Below are 25,828 nucleotides of genomic sequence, written 5' to 3' on the forward strand. Positions count from 1 at the left end.
TTGAGTTTGTAAGTCACTGTGAGACTTGAAGTATAGTGTGAGCACAGTGGCTAGAGGCACTGTGTATATAGTCTTTCAGTCACAGTGATTTGTCACATATGCCAGCCAGGAGATGCACAGTCAGCATTACTGTGTCTTCACAAGCTGCCGACTGTCCTTGAAGCTTTAACCCTTGCCACACTACAGTTGATAATGTTTTATTGTTTTACTTTTGTTTGTGGACTCAGAATAATCATACCTACCTGGGTAAAAATATAAATTAAATCTGAACAACCATACTAAACTCAGGTTATCAAGCCCATTCTCATCTGTGTATTGTTTTTTGTAGCTGTACTAATGTCCCATACCATGGCAGGGTGCCCCATCAACTACTCTTTAAAGTACATGACAAGCGCTAGATAATTTATTACATTTTTAAAATACTTCAGGCAACAACAACAATGCCATACACAATACTAGCTGAAATAGCCCTATCTAAATCGGTTTGATATTTTAATAGAACTATTTGTAAAATACAGAATTCCTCTTTTATAGCTTTAGCGATGTTATGTATTTTAAGGTCCTTTATGGAAGCTGTGGTTTATGTTCATTAACAATCTGTAACTACTTGCTGACAAAGACTGTTCCAGAGCATTGATCCGAATCTCATTGAAGAAATACTTACAGTAGGTAAAGTAAAATGATAACTGGTTCCAAAAAATGGCTCAGTTAAAATTGTATCCACAGTTTATGCATCCTGTTGCAGATTGACAGAAAGAAAAGTTTTTTACTTAGCTAATCTCATTTTGTGCATTGTAAGACATTTCCTGACTTAGGTGTTCCACGAATACCTACTTACATATCTACATATACACATGTACTGTATATCCACTGCATATATGAAAGCATATGACATAGCACAATAAAAAAATTAAAGATGGCAATGCTTGATTATATATATAAAAGATTAATAATATCAAGGCAGCACAGTGGAGTTTGTATGTTCTGCTCATATTTGTGTGGGCTTCCTATGGGTGGCCCTTTCGTGCAACCCTGAATTGGATAAAGCACTTAGAATATGGAGAGATAAATAATATAAAAGAAATAAAAACCATAAAAATTGTGATTTCAATCATATTATGCAAGGAGAAGATTAAGATTCTATTCCAAAATAGTTTTGATTCTCCTTTCTATTTTGGCCAGTGGCGCACACAAAAAACTAGTGAAATAAATCCACTGTGGAAAACAGTAGATGGAACATTTAAATTCATTTTTGCAATTAAACAAAACAAGAAGGGTAAATGGAATGAAAAAAAGGCATAATAAACATTTAAGACTTATTTTAATAATTATTCCAGCTTTTTGCTGAATACCTGTTTGATAAAAAGGTAATCTGAATGAAAAGTTTGCAATGTTGGTGACACTCTGAGACATCACATGTAAACCAATATTTAGTACTTTATTACTAAAACCTTATTCACAGTTTGTTGAATAAATTACTCATTAGTAAAGCATGTGCATTGTTAGTTTTTTATTAGTTACTAAAGGTAATACTGTAAATATCTAGTCAATCTTTACAACAGTGCCAGTATAACTTTCATAGTGTACAGTATATAACTAACATGTGGTTTACAGTATCCTAAAATGCTGTTTCTATTTTTTATATACATATTTTTTACATTTTCTTAAATTAAGATTAATTAATAAGCACACTAAAACCACTCTTGCTCTTCTAGCAAATCTAATACTGTTTTTTTAATAACTCAATTATCATTGCAGCTAAACAATGTACTGTATAAGTTCAGGTGGGTAGCTGCGTCAGCATGCGTAGGCTGCAAAGGAACAAGTAATAGGTGTATTCCATGCTAAAAAAAGAAGAAAGAGAACACAACGTTTCAGCCCTGGAACCTTCTTCAGGTGTGGAGAAGGCACACCTGAAGAAGGCTCCACGGCCGAAATGTTGTGTTCTCTTTCTTCTTTTTTTCAGCATGGAATACACCTATTACTTGTTCCTTTGCAATGTACTGTATACATCACTAGAAGCTCTAGTTAAAACTGTACATTGCTAATCAATAATATTTTATGAGGAAATAAAACCACATACTGTAACTTAGAATGTAAATTGTTTGTTAAGAGCATCATGTTTCTTCTATTCAGACATCATCTTAATGCTATTTCTTTCTGTGATATATGTGAGATATACTGTAGGTGTATACAGTATACCACTTGTATCTAGTGAGTCAAAACATTAGTCCAAGTAAACCGTTTTAGTGATAAACTAAAAACACAGAAATAATGTAAATTAACCGATCACAGCAATCACAGTTACCAGTTAAAGCAATAATAATTACAGTAATCACAAATGTGCTTTGTGTTGTTTAAGCTTCAATCATTTACTGTATTGTGTGTAAGAAAATCACACAATGAAAATTAGATGAAAACCTAATCCTGTAGAGTTAGGCACTGCCAGGACATATCACGTTTAAATTTCACCTGCAGGCAGTCCAGTCCTAATCCCCTTGATACACTCATGAGGATGTGCCTGTTTATCACTCCTACAGTATGTTTAGGAATTTAAACATGTATTGATTGATGTTGATTTAATAATTATTCATGTTTTAAGTGCTCATTCTATATTCCAATATAAAAAATATAATGAATTTGTCATATTAACATAAGGTTACATCAATCATCCCCTCATAGCCCCAGGCAAAAGGTTTTGTAGGATTTTAGATTGAGTACTCGCATACATGTATGCCTGTCCAGGGCAGTATTACAGTGGGCGGTACAATGGCAAGGTCACACACAGCTTGCCATTGTACTGTAATAACATCCATATTGTCTATACAGTAGCTATCAAATTCCCGCCTAAAAATATGTATTTAATCAACCTTAAATTAAACTGAATAATTTCTGTTCTGTTAATATTTTTAAAAATATTTTCAGTTATTCTTAGATCTTTACCAGTTTTGTTCTAATTTTGATTCCAATTTAAAAAGAAAGACCCAAACGGGTAAATGACCAAAGATTGTTTTTATAGCAGTATGATTCACTGATTCTTTGGCATGATGCCTAGAGCCCAGAGTATAGGCAGATGCTTTCAGGTAAACTGCTAACACTTCAAATGTGTTAATTTAATGAGCAGGGGAATATGAAGCATTTAGTAAAGTTAAGAGCTGCATGTTACAGTTTCTCATTTTCTAAAAATGTGTCAATACATTGAAATAACAATACAATCAGGAGAAAAAAATGTAACATATGGTACTGTACATGCTTCTTATTAACTATATTGCACTGTACAGTAAATCCAATAAACTCCTTCTTAAAGCTGATTTTCTCATAATCAAACTGAAACTTACAGGGCTGCAAAATGTTGGCATAAAGGTCCAGTATCTAGACCAAACTGTTCACATTGTCCAAAATTCTCTGCCTATATTCCCCAAGACCATCACTATTTTACTAACTCTTCCATTCAGTTCAAAGTGATAAAATATGTTTCAAGAGACAAAACTACTGAAGACCTTGGACTTTGTACATTTCAAAAGTGATGGTTGGTAGCTAGAGAAATGTGCATGTTCTTCCCATTTTTGCTAGGTTATTTTTTTACAGGTACATCAGTTTCCTCCCCCCTTCAAAAGGCATGCTGGTAGGTTGGTAGACTGTGCTCCAATGCCCATCTAATGAGGAGCAGGAGCTAGGCTCCATGATCTTTAATCTGCTGTTTCTGCTACAAAACTAACCCTATTATTGTTAGGATAAGGCTCTGAAGAAGAAGAACAAGGAGGAGGAGGAGGATATGAAGAGTAATGTTTATTTGCTTTTTATTGAGTGTAGTTAATACATTAGGCATACCTAATTCATTAAGTTATTTTATTGTTTAAGTACAGTATATTAAAGTGATAGAAGGTTTCCTATATGAACAACAAGTATATTTAGTATACGGAAATGAAATCATGGTTTTGGGAAAAAATGACTGCATTTTCTGTACACCACGTGTAATAATGTGGACTTGTGAAATGGCTCAGAAAAAAAACACAAGTCAGTTATTCAATTTTTATTTGTGTGCTTGATAAATTAGATAATTGTAGCACTACCAGCAACCTGTTCAGTCTGGAATGCAGAGAAGAGGGGTTTAAATACCCCAGAAGTCTGAAGAATAGGGATTCTGTCCAGTATCATTATAAAGTTCACAGATGCAGCGAAGCCTTATTATATTATCTATTATAGCTTAGTCTTTTCCATACTGTCTTCCTCTGCATGCTTTGCCATTCACATTTTTCACTTTTGGTAATCATGATTAAGACTACTATAAGCTAGAATCCCGCTGTGCATCTGCCATCTTGCAGCACTGAAGTAAACATCCTCTTGCTGTTTTTCCTCAATTTGTTTTTATCGCTTTTGTCAGAAAAGAGATAAATTAATTGCCCTCTAACACTTTTCTGGCAGGTCATATGCTTGTATTATTGCTGGAAACACGTGCAAGAATAACAATATGCATAACTGGAAATACATTTTTTCATACCAGAATCAATCTAATTTGTTGAAGGCTGCCTTCTTTTTAGTTTTGTTAGCAAAAAGGCAGTCTGTGTCTAAATCCAGATTTTTAACACTTCATTACCATTTTTTTCTAAAAAATCTCAGTACCAAATGTAGAGCTGTTCCCCTCAATCTTTATATGACCTATCACAACTCAACCAGGAGGATGAAGCCAGAAAAGAGAAATAAAAATTGAGAACGAAACAAAAAAATATTCTGTGTTTATGTTATTATTTTCTCATGTTCAGTAAACCAACAATTACTTATGGAATCCAACCAATCTACTGCAGGACATTTTTCTAGACAAGCACAGACTCAGCAAAGTGAAAATTTCACTTGTTATGCACACGTCTGCTTGCATTTATCTCTTTGTCCTGCTTGCAGCTGCTGGGTCAATTGAAGGGTTCCCGGAGTGTATTCACCCTAGTTATTTTTTTTTATCATTTGTTTGGACTGGGGCAATGGAAGGGGAGAGGTTGTATTTTAAGATAAATTATTTTGAACTTTTAGTGCTATTTAAACTGCCTGATGAATATGGCTTGAAAGAGTTAGAGCTCACTGTATTGCATTTTATCTCTCTGTCTCTGTCTCCCTGGGCATTCTGTCTCCCTGTGTCCTCCTCTGCTCCTGTGTCATTGTGTCCAGGTGTCCAACCTGTATCTATATGATAGCGTGCTCATGCTGGCCAACGCGTTCTACAGGAAGCTGGAGGACAGAAAGTGGCACAGCATGGCCAGCCTGAATTGCATGCGGAAATCTACCAAGCCTTGGAATGGCGGGTGGTCCATGCTGGAAACCATTCAGAAGGTAAAGGCAGTGTAATACAGTATAAAACTCACACTAGACACACTAGACAGACAAGCCCATAAAAATAAATAATTCAAAACTAAATTAAATTGCAATAGACTAAAAATGCTTGCCCTTCTTTTTCCCCTCTATGATATATACTGTACAGCTGTGGCAGTTCCCTCTTGGTTTTGTGGCATGGATGATCTGTACACATGATCCCCCTGTCACAGCGTACCTGTACTGTATTTGCTAACATTTCATAACTCTGGAGAAATGTGGAAACTGAGATCAGGCCAGACAAACCCTGGTGTAAAATCCTCCCCACTCTGACTTGGTCCATGACGTGGTTTTTCTTCATTGGGTTCCCCTCTGTTGCCTAATTTCTAAATGATGTGCTTGTTTAATTAATTTGTACCCATGCACCACTACACTTCTCCCTTCTAACCCCAACCTTCATGGAATGTGAGACCTGCTCCACCCAATTTAAACCCATGGGAGAGCCAGCCTGCTTCTCACTTTAAACCTATGAGACATGAATATCCTTCTTTTCTGGAAAAGCTGTAACCTTTAAACTCTAACTTTACAACTTGCCAATTAGACTCCTAAAACTTGTGTCCTGAACCTTTGTGTAGAAAGAAGCAATGGAAGGCAGCAGCAGATCTCTCTCTCTCTTTGCTTTGGGTGAATACCTGCACTTTTCTCTCTCTGACTGGTCTCTAAGACACACACTTGCGGCGTAAACTATCACAGATGGCTGAGAGACACAATAGCTCCATAACAGCAAGGTTGGGTCTTGTTTTACTCTGTCATTTCCTTTGGTTTTCCTCACTCCATTAGCCTTTTTCCCCCCAGATTGGTATTCAGTCTGTTAAGGTTATGTTTCCTTATGTAGAGACCTACTGTATATTCATAAGGTGATATGCCAAAGAAAGTGCCATCAGCAATGCCCTGCATCTGCTAGGAGAAAATATATAGATAATACTTTATTAATCCCATAGGGAAATTGATGTATAAAATAAAACTAGTAATAAACATTGTTTTTAAATATAGTCTTTTCAGGTATTTATTTGACTGAAGAATTTCAAATATTTGAAATGCAGATGCCTTTTCAACATTAATTGAGTAGTATCCCTTCACCTGCTGCTTTTCCATGCTTCTTATTTTCTGCTATACAGAGAGACTGTACAGAGAGAGATATGTACATGCCTTCCCCTGAATGTCCCAAAAAATGAGGAGGTACACTGAGAGTTCAGCAAATTAACAGATCATTGCACAAATGATAGTTTTCACTGAGGCATTTTATATACTATATCCAGGCTTTTACTGAAAATGTGCTAAAAAGAACATGCTCTTGGGAAACAATTTTCTTCAGAGGGCTCAGTCATTTAAAAGAAAGCCTGACCCATTAATTCTCTGGTCACTTGGTAGAGCTGTGGGGGAGATGCACAATGAAGTATCACACTAACACTACATGGAAAACTGGCTAGTAGTAACAGTTTTGAAAAACGTTATCTTGCAGGCCCCCTAGTGATTTATTGTACAGTATTCCCCTGAACATGTTTCAGAGAGTTACTATATATAGTGAAAATTGTAGCAAATATTTATAAAATTCAAGTCATGTACTTGTCTCTTGTGACATTTGTCTCCTAGGATGCCCATGGGATGAAGAATCAAAATGAAAATCACACATAATGAATATATTAATTACAGTTATGCACCATCAGGTCTGTCTTTTACAGGTACATTGAGAGTGTTGGCCTGCCATAACTCAGTGGTGTTTCACAGTCATGACCTCACCGAGAAAGGGCATTTTTGTTTATGTTATTGAGGTCTTTTTTTGTAATGCCCACGGCAAGAAGTATTTTATGCTTTTTTTTTGTTTATTTTGTTTAGGTATCCACTGCATGTTTATATTTTCAGTTAAGAAATATGGTCATTACAAATTTCAAACATTCTTTTATTATCAAAACTTGGATCAATATGAACAACAAGAAAAAAAAGAATTGTGGTGTCTTGTTTTCAAGCTGAAGAATAATAGTCAAATAAGTGCTTCCTTAAATACGTAAAGACTCACAGAAATAAATGTGAGGTTATTCACATGGTCTCTCTCAGGATACCTTGCTGGTACTGCAGTCCGTTTCACATTCTAGGAAACTATCAGCTTTGGGGTAAAGAAAGACCATTTCCAGTGATTCCTGCTCAATTTCATGCACTTTTAAACATGCACCATGAACCATGGACAGCTACAGTATGTCCCACGGGGACTCCATCAGTAGAGCTGGCTGGTGGAACACAGTAGACTGTCACTTGGGCACTTCAAAGCTCAACCCTTCGCATTGTCACTGCAGAATGATTGGCTCTAAATTCTTCAGGGACTTTATCTGCTCTAAAGAGATATTAAATCATTTAGCCTCTGGATTTTAGATATATATTTCACAGGTAAGTAGGTAAAAAGTTTAGCCTGAAGTGAATTAAGCCCTTTAATAGAATGTCCTGAAGTGATTGTTTGGGCAGGTCTTACAGACATCCCTGTGAGCCAAGATGTTGCAAATAACTGGTCGCTAAAAAATACATCCCAAACTGTAAAAGCTGTATGATTTCATTTTGACCTGAAGCAAGGGCTTTCTGTGTCTCATTTTACCTCCTCTGTGATCACAGCACTTCTGACATTTATGCAGCTGTAATATCCATGTGATGAAACAGCTTTACACCACAGATTCATCACAAACAAATGCCACCATCAATCTGAAAGACCTCCTCAGGTTGCATAGCTCATGCAACATAAATGAAATGAAAACTATCAACAATCATTTATACATCACTATCAACAATCAATTATACAGACACTGGTTTTCCACAAGATGCCTTCTGTTGCTATTGTTGTAAGACGTTTTATGCTTTGTGTTTTGCACTGTTTGCCTTCTTTGGTTTCCCAGGTTTTTGTCACATTACTGTGGTCTTCTGCCTTGATCTTGAATGTAGTAGCGAGCTTCTTCACTGCTCTTCTCTCCTTTAATCTTGCCTTTGGTCTGAATCCTGTAGGGCCGAATCACCGGACTGACAGGAATAATGGATTTTCGGGATGATGGTGCCAACGCTCATGTGCAGTTTGAGATCCTGGGTACCAGCTATAGTGAGACCTTTGGCAAAGCTGTGCAAAGGGTAAGAAATGGTTTACATCTGGGGCTGCCTGGGAGATGAGAAATGAGAATACACAATCAGAGGAAACAGTAGATGGATGTACAGAATACAATAGGAGCAGAGGGGTAAAGAACAGGACCAGTTAAGTAAAATCCCTTCTAAAGAAGAAGGTTTTGACTCTAGACTTGAAGGAATTTAGAGACAGTGACTCTCTGATATCCTTAGGGATAGATTTCCAGAGCTTTGGGGCATAACAGGAGAAGTCTTTGTCACCCATAGAGGGCTTGGTGGACAGATAGAAGGCCAGAATTAGAAGAGCAAAGCTTTCAAGGTGGGGAATAGACAATACTAGCTCAGACACTTACTGAGGTGCCCAGCCATGCAGAGCCTTATTGTCATGAGCAGTTTTTTCCGGGCCCTATGCAGATGACACAATCTGGTTGGTGAGGACACAGTATGGAGAAAATCATGCAGGAGAAGGGTATGGAGACAGGGGGGCGTGTCCAAGGTGTCTGGGGGAAGTGAGTCCGGGGCGAACAATCAAAGATGAAATCCAAAACGGGGAAGCCAAAACAGAAGAGCAGTCCAATGCCAGACGATCCATCCGAAGCAATTAAAAAGCAGGAGCCGGGTCGGGACCAGCGGGGGGAGTCAGGAACGAAGGGTTAAAACCATAACGGAGCCAGACGCAGCAGGACCCCGGGTTCTCATGAAATGGGATTCAATGAGGAACCTCGGGTGACGTCTGCTTCTGGCTTTTAAGGAGGAACGGAAATCAGAAACAGGTGCAGTTAATGGGGCAGATATAAGAAGGGCTGGAGTGCCCTTAAGAGGAGGAGTAGTGATCGTGACACTTATAGGTGAGCATGAGGATTTTGAAGTCAACACAAAACCTGATGGGAAGCCAGTGCAAGGACTCCAGGGTGGGAGTAATGTAATCACTTGCACTAGACCTGGTCAGTATTCGGCTGCCGAATTTTGGACATAAATTTGTTGTCCATGTGAATGTGATAAGTAAAATGAAAAAAAAACCTCTGGCATTGGAACATTTGTCATGAAGGGAAGGCTTTGTAATCTTAGAGAAAAATGTTTATCTTCATGGTTTTGTACAGATTGTACAGAATTGTTCTTTAATAGGTGTTTTTCTTATTTTTAAAACAGGAATGAAAAATCTAGATACAGTAAATGCAGAAGCATGCACTCCCTATAAGGGTCACTGCTGTTTTTATGCACTCCTTTATTAGCAATACAGAACACAGTAAGCAGCTTCTGCCTCAGAATACACAGTGCTGAGCCACTGCCATATCTCCTTGGAGAAGTGAAATCCTGCAGGCAGTGAATCCTTCTTCTCCTGAACCCAGGGCCCCTCAGAGGAGACAGCTTCAGAAAGGGGTGACTTCTTTCAGGGAGAACAGAGCTAGGAAATTCTATTCAAATATTTTTCTATAGGCCTTGATTATGAAAATTGAAAGACAAGCCTCCCAGCATGAAATTCGTAGGCGCTTAGCTAATGGTATAGCTTTTACTTTAAAGGGTTCCTCAGTTTTAGAGTTCACTGCTTTATTTTGTTGGTTTTTGTTTGGCATTAACAGTTCTGCTTTCATTACTATTTAGCAAACACTATAGGTGTTTTGTTTCAGTACCTTGGGATTTTTTTAAACATTATTGTACACAATTGTAAAATTGTACACAATACATTGCACAATCACAGAAGCAAAGACGTGTACTATTAGGAACCAAGCAGGGCTTTTATTGCAACCCCCTATGGGCATGGTCTTACACAATAAGGAATTGTGTTAATACCTCTCTGCCCTGTTGTTTCATGACTGAACACTATCATCCACAGATTCTGGCTATATTAATTTTTTAATGGTCTCTTTGGGATGGTTAAGACTGACCCCATGATCTTACAATCGTTTTTTTTTTTCCTGAACTGGAAACACTGGAATTATGTACCATAAACTGAACAGCTTATGAAAAAGATATATGTATAATTATAGTGCATCTAGCATGATTGGTGTCTTATTTATTTGACCTTTCTCAATTCTTCCATAGCACTCTTCTCAACCATTCTCTAGCCATTCATCCTATTCTCTTCTGTGATTGCCTGTTTTAGCTTTTCTGTGCATCACTGCTAAGGAATAACTAGACGGATTTAATTCTATTGAGTTTAGTTCCAAAGAGAGTGTATTTTGCATTTTCTGGGCTTTTTAGTTATTCAATACTCTCCACTTTGCAAGCACACACTTGAAAAAGAAATCTTGCGTAATATAGAAACATTGCATTCATCATTGTTAGTTCATACATTTCAATATCTTTGAAGGTAATTATCACCAGTGGAAGATGATGTCCACATTTATACAGTGCATTTCTCAATTTCTGCTATTTGTTTTGGTTCAGTTTTAACTTGACATTCACTAGCTGGTATTGAGTCTGGTGCATCATGCTTCCATTCAGCTGACTGACTAATTTGCTAAACTTTAAAAACAAAACAAATGTCTTCCCTGCCTTTAATGTCTGTAATAAAATGTTGTCCATAATGTCCTTAGCTGTATAGTACTGTATCTTATTTTCTTTAGCTTCATGTCTACACAACTATGATTATAGTGTCTTTGTAGAACAGACTAAGACATGTGTTTATTTTCTGTTACAGAAAACCTTAGTGTTGCTAGTTTTTAAGCTTAGACTCATCCCTGACTTTAGCTTATGTTGCTTATCACTTTTTTTCTAAGTGGCTGTTAGAGGGCTTTGTAACATATCTATTTGGTCAGTAGAGTGACATACTGTACAGTACATTTGTATAGGAATGTTAGAAAATGGAAGTACAAGATAAAGATATAGTAGCAATTTGTATTCATGAAATAAAAAGAAGCTAAAAATTTTGTATGTTCAATCCATCCTTTTTTCTTCCTTTATACAGCAGTTGCAGAAAAAGCCTCAGTGGAGATTTGGTATGCTTATTGTTATTGAGATGTGCAGTAGTGGCAGCTGAAATTGTCAAAGCAAATAGTAAAGCCACCATTACAGGGGCTATGTGATGCTAATCTTTAAAAGATACCTAAGAGCTGGATGTACCTTGTAATACAGAGGATTGCAAATATGATGTTGTACAGACCATAGCTATTAATAGAGCAGGAGACTTTGTACTTGTGTATCTCCCTGAAAGCCAGATCATATTATCTAAATGTTTGTTTGAAAGATCAAAACTTCTGCAGCGAAGACATTCTAAGTATCTGAGACTGCAAAGAAGCTCTTTAAAAGCAGCACATCCACAGTTTGTTTCTTTTTTAAATTTAAATCTATATTTAACTTTTCAGTGCATAGTCTTCTACAGTATGTCATTTTTATTAACACTTTTACAGTCCCATAATTTAAGCCAATTCAAACTTTATCAAGTACCTTTCAAAGATGTATGCTTTACAAAGTGTAGTAATAGTAAAAACAATTGATATCTAAAGCAATAAAAACACAATGTATTCATGAAAGAATTTAAACAGGCCAAACCTACACTAATAGTAGATATATTCACAACACCAGTAGATGAGCTTCAGATCCATTCAGTGTGTATAAAAGGAGAACAATCTGCAGCTAGGGGATATCTTGATTAGAGAGAGTAGAATGGCTTTTTGTCACTGATAATTGATTAATGGCATTTTAATTGTGTGTAAGGATTCTGGTCTTCGTTGCATCATCATTGGATAGCTAGCTTTTTTTATAATGCAGCATTAGCCATCAACCTTTATGACTGTATATCAATTTATAGGCGTATTAAAATCAGGGAGTGCAGTAACACTATGTTTATGAAATTTCTCAAATGTTTTTTTTTTCTGAATGCTCCTTGTCACAAACAAAATGTTCAACTAAATAGTTTTTAAATCAAATATCAATAATTCAGAATAAATGCACACATGTGGACATAAGAACTCAGGATATCAGTACAAGTACCAAAATACTCATTACTGCTTTTTGGTATTTACGTCTCAGTGACAGTTGTAACAGGGCATCAGAAATAGCTATTACAAACATACTGTACAAAGCAGGCTGTAATGCAGAATCATTGTAATGCATTGCTAGGTCTTTGCAAAAGCACAGCTCTACCAGACTGCAATTAGTGTGAAGGCTGCAAAAGCACTGTACATCTCAAGATGCCAATGCATTTGGATTGCAAAAGCAAATGTGTTTGAATGATGAGACACTTCCACAGTTTATTTTTTACACAATATTTAAAAGTATTAAAAATGCAATACATTTAATTTATACAGTCAACTTAGTTTGATAGCCTGGATTCCACATTCAGATTGCTTGGTGACCCTCATCATCAGGCTTTTAAGGGATGCTGTTTTGGGTGGTATTTTTTAATACTATTATCTCCTCATCCTGAATAAATTTCCATGGATGATACACCTAGGGGAATTGAAAAGGAACAGAAAGCCTTATAGTGTTACTATTTTAAACAAGTCAGCTTGCCTGAATAGATCTTAAGGCTTAGAAGTGAATGAGAAGAAGGCTGTGGCAAGAGGTCATTTCCTACTGTTTTTGTGGAGTTTTCTGAGAAACTCAATATGCATTTTTTCCCACTTCTTTCATGCTGTTCTGTAATGCACAGGTTGTGAATATCACATTGTGGCCTAAAGGCAGAATGTGAGGCTTGGTGTATATTTGGAGGTTAATGTGTTTTAATTTTGAGAGTTGTGAAATTGGTCAAAGTCATAATGTCTGCCCTGACTTTCTCATCAGGTTTAATAATATGTTCTCTTATTTTTGTACAAGTAAATGCATAAGCACATTGTGATCAAAATGCTGTTAAAACAACAGAAAAAGTATATCTGTTCTATCACAATATTTTTCATGCCAGAGGCTGCTATTTTTGCTTTTTAAATCCCTGGTTGCTAGAGTTCTGGCTTTCTTTAATGTGAATAAAGGAGTGTAAATGACAATAATTAAGTACTAACAATTATTTTTATACTTTGTTAGTACACTTGCTTTGACTATGATTACCTACAGTAGTACCTAGTAATATATTTAACCTTTTAATACCTGTACTACATTCTGTCTGGGATGGAGTCAAATATTTACATGACATAATAAAATAATATGTATTATGCCACACTCCTCACATGCTTATTTGAAAGTGTGAGATCAGAAAGCAGTGGGCCTCTTTGTACCTGTGTACTGACATGCCATTGGCCTCTAACTCAGTACAACTCTCTCCTTTCCTTTATCTCCTCTCTCTCATTTTTATCTGGCCCATTGGTTCTGTTCTTTAGGCCTGATAGATGTGTCTTTTAAGGTTACTTAAAGAGGTGAGGATGAAAACTAAAGAAGACTGAAATGCAAGTTCATTATTTCCAGTTGTTTCTTCAGATTTGAGATCTATGTCTTTCCTCCTATCGTATCCATTCTTTGTTAATACAAGATATACAGTATAAATATATTTTAAGAATTAGTTCCATAATCAAACACATCAGTGTATTTATAAGTCTACTGTTAATTCCCTACAGTTTTCTGGTGGCATGAAAACTTAAATACCAATGAAATTATACTAAAATAAGGCCAAATAATTAATTATCCACACCATAATTGACCTAGTCACAAGAGGTAATTGGAGAAAGAGCACCAGGGTTAATTGTCAAACTAATATTTTCTATATTAACCTTTTTAAATTGGATCAAGGGTAACCTTAGACAAAGAAGGGTTAATTAGTTGACTGCTAATTGTCCTCATTTATCTTCCATCTATAGAATTAAGTGAAGCCATTTGTTCTAGAAAATTAGGATAATCTCTATTTTAATACTATTGTTTTTAATAGAATGGTGGCAAGTACCTGTACTTGGATGCTGTACTACGTTGTCCATCTTTGCAGGACAATTCGCTCCTGTGAAAATTCAGACAGCAATTCTAGCTGGTGCAATTAGCTTGTTTTGGCATAATGTCGAATGAAGCACACAAATACCTTGGATTAAACTAGGGGAAATTCCTATGCCAACAAAACAAGATGTATATGAGGAACAAAACATGTACGGTATCACATGTTTCTTTGCTGCTAAGTTAACTTTTAATGAGAAAGTGAGGTACAGAACAATTTCCCTCCATCTGACAGTGTGGTAAATTTGGGCGTCCATGACAGGTAAGGGTCATGTGGATATTTTCGTTTGGCTCATTACAGAAATGCAGCCACATCGTTCAGATAATTAATGCACAAGATTGCTGATCTCAGTAGTCTTGACCTGACACAAAGCCAAAAGAGCTACATCTGTTTTGTCCTTTAAATGAAGGCTTCATCAATGGTCAGAATTCATTCAGAATTCACAATTCCTGGTAAAACATAACTTCAATGAGGCTAAAAAACACTGTCACAACTTCTACATAAATATTGTACAACATGGTATAAACACATTCATAACAACCATTTGCACACATAACATTACAGATCGGCAATTATTCATAACGGTTCATATTAAAGCATACTTTCAGCTGGAAAGTAAGAGCAGAACTCCAGGTAAAGAATAGTAAGTTGAAAATTACAGAATACACTATTGAGGTTTTGAGAGCTGACATACAATATTGTATGTAGTGGTTGGTCTTGGTATGTTGATGATAAATTGTATTTTGCTATATGATTTTGCATTTTATTTAATCATGATACAAAGAAAAGAAGCCTATTAGCGCCAAGAATAAAAAAAAATGATTGTGTTTAAAAAAGACAATATTGATACAATACACTAGCCGAATCCGTAACAGTTATTTGTAATTCAAGACACAGGTGAAACAGTTATCTGCAGGCAGTCTCGCATTCTTTATCTTAATTTATCTTTAAAAAAACAATTAATGAGTAGTGCTGTCACAAGTTGGAGAATCTGATTCTGCACAGTCTCACTTAAAGCACCAGGTATTCTGTTGCTCTAATGGAGAGTAAATTAATTGATTGGTTGGTAGATAGGCTTTTTTATCAATTGGTGACTGTTTTACCAATCAGGATACATTTCACATACAAGTTTATTGTAGTAAAAGATAGGGAAAAAGCTTTTCAGGTTACTTGTGTACTTCAGAGTAAAGTTAACTTTCTCTGATGAGAAAGACAATTAACTGTCTCCCTTTTTTAATAGGTGGGGACGGCAGCAGATCTATATTTGCTTGTTTTCTGGCATATGGACTATTTGCAACATATATATTTTCTAAGATAATTCTTCTGTGGCTTCCTGACACATTTAATTTTCATTCTTAAATATAATGATACCAATGATTGATTTTTATAGCATTTTTCATCTAAAATTTTATCCCATAATTGGTATTATACACCACTAGCCCCATCACAAAATAGTCTAGTTTAGAAAGGAGAAATTGCTGAAATGTAAACATTAAAATAGCTATATTATTCAAACCAGGAGTAGAATTTAGCCAGGATGCTGGGGTGAACTCCCTATGCTTTCAACAAATGTCATGGGATCTCGAATGATCAAGACTTCAGTTGAACATATCATAAGGCAGCTTCTTCAGTGCAATGCAGCGTCCTACTACAGCATTGCTTAGGAAGTTCTGTCCAGAGGGAGGATTAGCACAAATTGTTTTGCAAACACCATTTAAAGCATCAACCTGATCTTTGGTCTTTGGTCACTACCAGCACTGATGTAACCCAGCCTTATTTAGCTGGAGAGATCTTAAGAGTTAAGGCTTCAAAGATAGATAAAGTGGTAATGCTAAATATAGCAGAACTCATATAAATTGTCCCATATTTCCTATACTGTATACTGTATGGTCAGCTAGAGATACATCAATACACATTGTCTGACACTATTGTGTTTTTGTGTCCATGCTCTTAGTTTCATGTTAAATAGAGAGCTTTGCAAAATTATTCAGACCCTTGCACGATTTTTATATTTTGTTATTGTAAAGATTCCAGTTATAACACTTTTAAATAACATTAATATTTGTTATATACACAACCTACTCAGAGATTCAAAGCAAAAAACAAAAATGAAAAATACGTAGTATGGTTGTCATCCTTAATGAGCCACACAGTTATTTGAGCAGCCCCCATCTACATACAATAATAGTGCTTTACATAACTTCACATAAATCTGTTTAAGGTCCCTCATTCAAGTACTGAATTTTAAGCAAGGATTCAGACCAGGGAGCTTTCAAGACTCAGGGATACAGCTATAGAAAAGCACAAATCAGGATAAAAAGAGAAAAATCTAAAATACTGAATGTCCCTTTGAGCTGTGTCAAGTGAATCATTATGAGTGTGTATTACACCATTCCGCCAATGCCTAGATCTGGCCTTCTCTTCCAAACAAACAAATGGAAAGGAGAAAACTGGTTGGGGATGCCACAGTGAGGCCAACAGCAACCTTGAAAGAGTTACAGAGATCAGTAACTGAGATGGGAGAGAATTTCCAAAGGTCAATAAAACCTGCATGGGATTTGCAACAGAGCAGTTAAGTAATATTAGATACAGGTGGGAAAAGATTTTAAAATCAGACAAAATTGGAAATTGTTGTTCTACTGCACAGTATATACAAAGCATTATCTGATTATCTGATGCAACATAGTGTGAAAGTCCATCAGCAAGATTCCTACAGTCAACCATGGAGGCATGGTGACGATATGACAGCATTAAGTTATACAGTGGGTCTGCTTCTCATCCTCAGAGACTGGGAAACTTGTCAAGACTAATGGTAATGTACGTTGTACAAAGCACTGGCAAATCATAGACAAAAACCTGATTCAGATGTAAAACTTGGTCAAAATACACATAATGAGCAAGGCCAGATCTACACTGAAGTGATATAAGAAAAAGAAAGTGAATCTCATTGAGTGGCTGTCAAAGCCTTGACTTGGATATAAAGAATCTGTGGAAAGGCTTGAAAACTCTTATCTATAAAGAATCACCAGGAAACCCAAGACAGCTCAAGAGCATCTTCTGTCAAGACAAATATGCAAAAATTTAACAAAGCCCTGCAAAATTGGTACTGTAGATATTTACCCAAAAACATCTACTGTATGGCAATAATTGCTACCAAGTTTCTTACACCATATTGTAAGTTCATATGGCTAAAATCTCATGCAATTAATGCACAGTATTTATTTATTTTTGCTTTATTTTTTGTTGACACTGTCTTTTACAAAATTCTAATTACGATGGAACATAGGATGGAACTTTGCATTATTTTTAGTGAATATTCTGTACTCCAGGGAATAAAGTGTGATACAGTATATCTCTCTGGGATCTCCCATAAACTGAATGGCAAATATGACTCAAAATCTTATCTGGACATTTGTTATATATTACATTTAGTGTCTAATGAGTACTCATTGACACCGTTGGTTGTAAATTTATTATTAGTTCTCCTCCCTTCCTGTGTTCTGCAAGGCTGACATGAGCAGTAACCAGCTGTTCCTCAATTCCCAGAAGCTAGTGCATCTTCCTCTCCCAGCAGAAATTCAGAGACTTTTAGATGAAGTTAAGAGGTCTCCTAAAGGATAGAATTTCTGCGATAATGAGCATCCTATTAAACCAGTATAACAATAACAGAGGAATACAAGGAGGCATGTTGAAGGATCTTGTAAATGAAGATAATAGGGATGACCTATCCCCTTCTGTCACCTGACCAGTCCACTCACAGCAGTGGGTTAGGTGACAGCATAAAATGAAGAAGTGAAGGCTTCCTAAGAGAGATGTTTATTTTCTGCTGGGGAAAAAGAGCAGGTACTTCTTTAATATATACTGTAACACATGGGGCAAAGATCAGGGTAGCCAACATAGATGGAGGCAGGTGTTCATAGAGAGAGTAGCTATAGTGATACAAATACTGTATGTGGAGAGGAAAAAAAAACTGCTACTGTATGTCCTGAAAGTCCAAACAGGGAGATGGAGCTGGCCACATGCTGCACCAAATGTGACACTGCTTTGTGTTGTGTGGTAATGTAATGCTTTTCAGTAAGTGTAACCCAGGGGAAAAAGATACACACACACAGCTATAAAGTGAAAAATAGGGATTTTTATTTACAGTGAAGAAAAAGAAGTGTAACTAGTTGTGAGGACAACAATGCACATGGTACAGTATGTGGAAAAGGATCTTGTAGAGAGATGAGATCATGGCTGTAAGTAAATCATGAACATGCATAGTCTACAGTATGTGTGCACTGTGCTGGACAAGTGACCCATCCAGGTTGTATGCCACCTAGAGCCCATTGCTTGCCAGATTAGGCTCCCCTGTGACTCTGTATTGGATAAAGTGGTTAGAAAATAGATGAAGTACCTGCTAACACAGCTATCATACTTATAAAACAACTTCATTAAATGCAGAGATGATTTGTTTTCCAACAGAGTATAAACATTAAAATCTGTTTTCTTTAATTATTTGTAGTGTTTCGGCTCCCTTTAAAAGTACAATTGATATGGAGATTTCAAGGATTCGGTTAACATTAAAATGCTTTAAGGCTATGTAATCATGAAAGTATTATTTAAGAACAAAGTGATGCACAAGCACCTTTATATAATGAGGTGCATATGAAGATTATATAATAATGACACTTTTGATGTCATTTTCTAAAATGCATTGGTACTCCACTTTTTAGCCTAGATACTTTTCTCCTGCTGATGGAAGTTTAAATCCTAAAATCAGCCACTTTCGTGCAGTATTTTTCATCTAGGTACTGATTTTAAGAGTACATGTGGGTGTTTTCAAAAAAGGCAATTTTCATAATCAATGACAGGTGACATTAATGAGGCTACATTTTCTTTTTAGACCATTGTCTCTTTTGGAACTCTAGTTATTGTTAACATACTGTAGTTATCAGTGTGGCTGCAGCAGGTGTCAGTAACAAATACAGTACCACCCTATGTAAAAGTACAGCTCAAAACACAATATTTATCTGTCTGTTTAAACTAAATTGGTATGACCATTTCACAAATTCTAAGAGAAACTGACATTTCTAAAGAACATGCATTTTGCATGTTCAGGCTGCTGTACCTTCAGCTCATCAGTTTAAAGGACATTTGCTCACAGAGAAAATAACAAGTGTAAAGTGATGGCAACTGCTGGCATTTAGTAGCAGAGATCTGTACACAGCAGTACCCGTGCAGTGCACCGGACTGAAAGGAATGACATTTTTAGAAAGGGAAAGAAGTGACACCTTATGCTTTATAATTCAACCAGTTCCAAAATATGTGGCTTCTCATCTGTAGTAAAAATCACATCAGTGACGTACAATTAAAGAGGGCCTGCTTGTTCATGGGCTATGACCTTCCTGTTGGTGTGCCAGTGTTGGCAGTGAAAATTAAACTGCAGAGGAAACTAAAGGCAATTTTAAGGGGCAGATTGTACATATATTTATTCAGTGTATTTTAAAAGTTCAGTCTTAAGGAGAAAGGTTTGCCAATTTAATTTCACAAAAGGAATCTTGATGAAACACAGTGCACTTCTTTTTTTGTAGTTTCCTTCATTCAATCATGCAAATAATAGATTAGTCCTAAACCCGATATAAATGTTTGAGTGAATTTGTTTTCTACAGTTTTTGCAGATCTCCAACCAGCCCTACCATTTTCTCAGCCAATAGAGTTAAAACCAGAGTACTAAGCAGTTATCTCTTCATACTGCACTTGTTGGCTCATTTTGTTACTAATAGAATTTGACCAAATAACTTAATTTTAAAGTTATAGTGCTTTTCTTTCTATTATTCTTTCTATTTAGTGATATTCATAATGATAGCTAAATAATCTGTTTATGGTGCTGAAAAAAACTGTTGCTTTCCATGATTTTTTTTTGCTTACAGAGTCTACAGTAAAATGACTTTCCTATTGTTTTAATAGGCATGTGGGGTCATCTTCTATAACGTTTTACCTGGGAAAAAGCAAGATGCAGTACTGGGTATTCACATGAATGTAATAATATGATGTGCAGTTGGGGATTCAAGACAAAATGTGTGTGTATATGAAATACATTTTTTTAACTCCAGTCTGACAAACTAAGATTCACTTTCCTCTTAGAAGACCTTCCTTAGACCTTCTGTAATCAAAATGGTCCAAGCATTTATAGTTGTAAGATAGTAAATTACGGTACCACATACAGATGCCAGTAATGTAGCATTAAAAAACTACACTAATATAATCTATAATGAGGTAGAAAATATTAAAAAAGAAAACAAATATCACAATTCAATCTATATCCTGCACAAATATAAAAGTAATATAGGAACAAGTAATAAGTTTATTCCATGCTGAAAAAAAGAAGAAAGAAAACACAACGTTTTGGCCGTGGAGTCTTCTTCAGGTCCTAAACTCGATATAAATTGGGTTTAAATATCACCTGAAGAAGACCCCATGACCAAAACGTTGTGTTTTCTTTTTTCTTTTTTTCAGCATGGAATAAACCTATTTATAGTTCCTTTGCAGCCTATGCATGCTGATGCAGCTACCCACCTGAACTAATCATAATATAGTAATGTTACAGTAATATAATAGTACTGTATCAGAGGAGAACCACATTTTACAAATACCACAGTTGTAGTAATATTTAGAGGTAATATTTTTTTTTCTTTTGTGATTTTGGATAAAAAATAAAATGATATACAAACACCAACATCATGCTCAAAAGTTATCTTTAAATTACACGACCTTCATATGCTTTTAATGGTTCCTTTATTAAACTAGACCTGAAGAAGGCTGCTTAGCTAAAGGTTGCATTCTCAGCATATACAGTATACTTCCATGTATCTTTTAACTACTTAATAACTGCACAACAGCCTTCCATGTTGACATTTCACTCTTGTAATTTTGTCATGTGTCTGCTTTTGTGTCCCAGTCTATGCTTATCATTAAGCTAAAGTACACGCCTGTCTTTGTACAGTTGAAGGTAAACACAAGCAGTGACAATTCATTTAGCAGCTGTGGGGAACATAAGTTCACAGCACTAAGCAGCTTGTTCAGATTAGTATTCCTTAAAAACTCATTTAGTGTTTGACTTTGTGATGCTGTTCGTGATGCTGAGGATTCTTTTTTTCTCCTTTCCTTTTTAATGTCTATCAGAGCGCTCTGTGAAGACAAAGTAATTGTGCCAGTTTTTAATTATGTGAGAGCCGCATCATGTCCAATGGAGACATCAGAGAAATGTCAAGACATGTGTCTGGACAAGGCAGGGGAGCAATGAGCTGTGTTACTATGCACATTAATTGAGGGCAAATTAATATACATTGTTCATGTTTATGTTGATGAGCTAATTTTCTTGGGTAGAGCAGAGAGCTGAGTCAGTAACGAGAAGCTATCCCGATGCACCTGAGCAACACTCTACAGAAGAAACGTTGTACATTTTACACTCATTCATTCTAATTTAAGCATGGAATCAACCCTAATAACTAAATTGTACTTGCACCCCCCACACACACACGTAATCTTTTCTTTTTTAAAATGAAAATACTGTAAATTTGACAAAATAAAAACAAGAATCTTTCCACACTGATGATCATAAAGCTAACCAAAATATTGTTTTAAGAGGCCAATGTATAGTTTGCACAACAAATCATAAATAATAAAGATGTCATAAAAATAGTGTTGAATTCTTTAACATTAGATTTAAAAAAAAGATTTTTTCCTCTTTAACTTAAAATTAATATATCTGTTCCAGAGTTTAATGAAAACCGTGATAAAAGATTAGCTATTTATAAAACTCATTAATGAAGAAAATGTCTTTAATGAATATATTAGTTGTTTAGTAAAATGTATTGCACTTTTTAACATGAAATAAGAACTAATCTTAGAAATGTGACAAACTGCATTCATAAATGTTTTAGATTTAATCATTCATAACAGAAACAGGAGCTAGAATAAAGAAATAAAAAATGTTTTTTAATTTAGTTTCCTTTTTAGAGGCACAATCATATACACAGCTTTCTAAAGATCATTTTAGTTTTAGGCTCTAAGGACATCACTTCTTTACTAAACCAACAAAGAATTTTGCTCAGTTCATGGGAGCAGGGAAACATTTAATATTTAATACATTTATCAGCCTACAAAGTTCAGAGTTGGGATCCAGTGAAATGCAGGTTACTTAAAATAACCTAAAGAGAGGCAAGGACATAGTTCTTTTTTCATTTCTGATGTTTCAATCCGTCCCTGCTTGCCATCACCTATGATGTGTGCTCTAGAAATGATGAAGATAAGGCTTGGAGTGTACAAGCCTACACGGAACCACTGATATCCCTGCTGGAAGCCTCTTTATCTACAAGAGTTGACCCATAATTTCAGGTGTCTGATCTCTTTTAAAACCAATTAACTGAGACACAAACAACTTTTGTTTCCTACAGGTTCTGATTATTTCTGTGATCAATATTGCAAACCACTTTTTAGAAAAGATCATGTGCACTGTACCAATTTAACATGACATCTATTGATTTAAATTCTGCACTATAAACTAACATTCATCTTGATTCTTATTGTTTCCATAATTGTCTAGAAGATGTACAGTAAATGATGTGTTAACATAGCAATTCTGAAATGAGTATCTTCTTCAGCTCTGGTGCTTCCTATCTTATATAGTAAAAATGTCTTTACTATAAATAGGTATTTATGTAAAGTAAATGTGTAACACTATTATTTTTTATACACAAAATGAAACCTGCTGGATGTTTTCCCATGTTTTTATTTTGCTTAAGTTTTATTTCTTTTTCAGCTTCTGTTTGCTCATCCTACTCTCTCTTTCCTAGCGTTAATCCCACATCAGCAAGGTCCGCTTGTCGGCATCTCCATTTGGTGGTTTGAACCAAATCTTTGAGCTGACGTTGCCATTAACTGCAACCGAGAATACTCCAACCGGCACGTCGCTCCGCCGATTATTAGGAGGCATGGGAAATTTGGCCAGGATGCCGGGGTTACACCCCTACTCTTTTTGAGAAACACCCTGGGATTTTTAATTACCACAGAGAGCCAGGACCTCGGTTTTACGTCTCATCCAAAGGACGGCACTTATTTACAGTATAGTGTCCCTGTCACTATACTGGGGCATTAGGACCCACACAGACTGCAGGGTGAGCGCCCCCTGATGGCCCCACTAACACCTCTTCCAGCAGCAACCTTGGGAGGTCCAGGTACTGACCAGGCTCACACCTGCTTAGCTTCAGTAGGTTGCCAGTTGTGAGTTGCAGGGTGATATGGCTGCTGGCTGTTTGCCCATCCTACTATTTTACATAATCTGCAAATTTGACTATTTTACTTACAGTAGGAAGCTAGAATCTTATTATATATTATTATATCTTAATTACTGTAGGTAGTAGTCCTAATACAGACCCATGTGATACTCCACAGATTACGTCCCTATTAGGGCACTATGCAAAGGTCTATTTGATGACATGAGAGGAGTAATTAAAAAGCTGAATTTGTTTTTTTGTGTGTGTTGGTATCATTTTTCTAATACATTTCATGCTTTAAAAGTGCTTTATTTTCCCCATAACTGTATTTTGTTATGGTGGTCCCACATAGTAATCCACCATTATCTATGTTTAGTGATTGATTTTTATTCTGGAGGAATAACAGCATGCAAGAGTACAGTCACTGGGGAGCCTACCACACGTTTTGAATAAGAATAATCTGGTAAAACATAAGATGGATGTTATAATCACATCCCAATTCACTTACCTTAATGTGCAGCTGCTGTGAGATAGCAAAGCATATCATGGCTGGTGTTGTAAAGTTGTTTATGTTGAATGATATTCTAGTAAACTTTAATAGAAGCACAGTGGAAAATGGGAATAGGAGGAATATATGTTTTGAAACACTTTGATCAGAGTGCATATTTTTAACATTCTAGTTTTGCACTTACTGTGAAACAAGTTGGTTTTATTGGACAAATTCATGAACAGGGGATAATTTATCCTTGGTTGCACCTGATCCTTGATCCTTGTTTTGTAAATTGACCAAGAATTATCCACAGGGATTTGACGGCAAGACAGCAAGAGAAAAGCTAGCACTACATAGACAAATGCAAAATTACTGAAGAATTGATTTCTGAAATGTTATTGTCTGGTACTGTATGTGCATGTTTTGTGAAACTATGGTAGTACCTCAATGAACTACTGTAGTTCAGGATTAGTATGAATCAGTTGTATGCATCCATCCATTTCCTAACCGCTTCATCCAATGCACTAGGGGGTTGGAGGGGAGGTGGAGCCTATTTCGGCAAGCAACTGGTGCCAAGCAGGATACATGCAGGACGGAATGGCAGTCTCAAACACAAACATGCACACGCTCACATCTGGACAAATCTTTCCGGAAGCTGATTGACCTATCAGTATGTCTGTGAACTGTGAAACCGGAGCACCTGGAAGAAACTCATGCGAACATGGGGAGAACATACAAACTCAACTCACATAGTATTGAACCCAGGGCCCCATTGCTGCGAGTCAGAAATTCTAACCAGTCTCATCAGGTCACACTTTGACTGTATGACACATTAAAGCATTTGGGGATCGGGTGCATTTATGATACAACTTGGTTTTCATCTAGTTTTCAGATATTATAGCATTTTGGGTGACGTGTGATCTAGTTTTTTTAATAACTGACATATACAGTATTCAGGAGACTGCAGGACTACACGTCTGCTTGTAGCCCTTGAAAACCATCATTCAAAAAGTTTAATGCATTGTTACCTCTCTTCCAGCATTTGTGTATCGGATTAAATTTTGTTTTGGGTGTATTGTGGAGCACAGCTGTTTGTACTCCATTGCCTCAACAAACTCTTCCTCAGACAACCCAAGCATTATTATGATTAACAGAATGATGCCTTGGCACACATGTACCTCATCGAAGCACCACCTAAAAACTATTCCAATAAACAAATACTCAAGTAAAATAAATAGACCTCCACACTGAAGTGGTTTGTTTGAACTTTGATTGCAACACAGCACTACTTAAAAATAATCAGACATTAATAATGCAGTCTCATCCTCTTTTGAGATGTTGTGAAGTGGCTTCATGGGCCATTATGCATGCACGGTTTGATTTTAGTCATGGCCCAGCACCAAGTCCAGAGATTGAAACCTGTGCTGATTTAGCTACATTAATTCAATGACGCAGCTCCATGAATCTTGTCATCTACAGTTTTATTAAAGAAATGTGAATCATTGCAGTAGGCTTGTTATAAATTGGCAGCCTGCTGGGATGATGCCAGGGTTTCAAAAGAGATGAAGCAATGTATTTCACAAAGTGATAGTCCACCGAACACAGCTGAAGCCATTTGAATGCTGAGCATCTGTAAATTATTTTGAAGAGACCATGAACAAATAAAAAACAACAATAAGGTCTTCTTGTCAGTACTCTGGTCAATACCAAGACGTTTAGTCTCAATTTCTGAAGAATAACCTCAAAGGAAGTGTTATCATGTTTGAGTAG

At 36.2% G+C, this 25,828-nt stretch overlaps 1 protein-coding gene across 3 annotated transcripts in view; it reads left to right on the forward strand.

The window, feature by feature from the left end:
- Positions 1 to 25,828, forward strand: part of LOC102693145 (glutamate receptor ionotropic, delta-1) — a 354,553-nt gene that overhangs the window by 289,822 nt on the left and 38,903 nt on the right. For all 3 annotated transcript variants that reach the window (XM_015347054.2, XM_006630422.3, XM_069189014.1), the window contains 2 exons: positions 5,161 to 5,322; positions 8,347 to 8,466. In XM_015347054.2, the coding sequence (XP_015202540.1) occupies positions 5,161 to 5,322; positions 8,347 to 8,466 (282 nt within the window). The remainder of the gene's footprint in view (positions 1 to 5,160; positions 5,323 to 8,346; positions 8,467 to 25,828) is intronic.

This window comes from Lepisosteus oculatus, chromosome 4, assembly GCF_040954835.1.
Source record: "Lepisosteus oculatus isolate fLepOcu1 chromosome 4, fLepOcu1.hap2, whole genome shotgun sequence".
Lineage (NCBI taxonomy): Eukaryota > Metazoa > Chordata > Actinopteri > Semionotiformes > Lepisosteidae > Lepisosteus > Lepisosteus oculatus.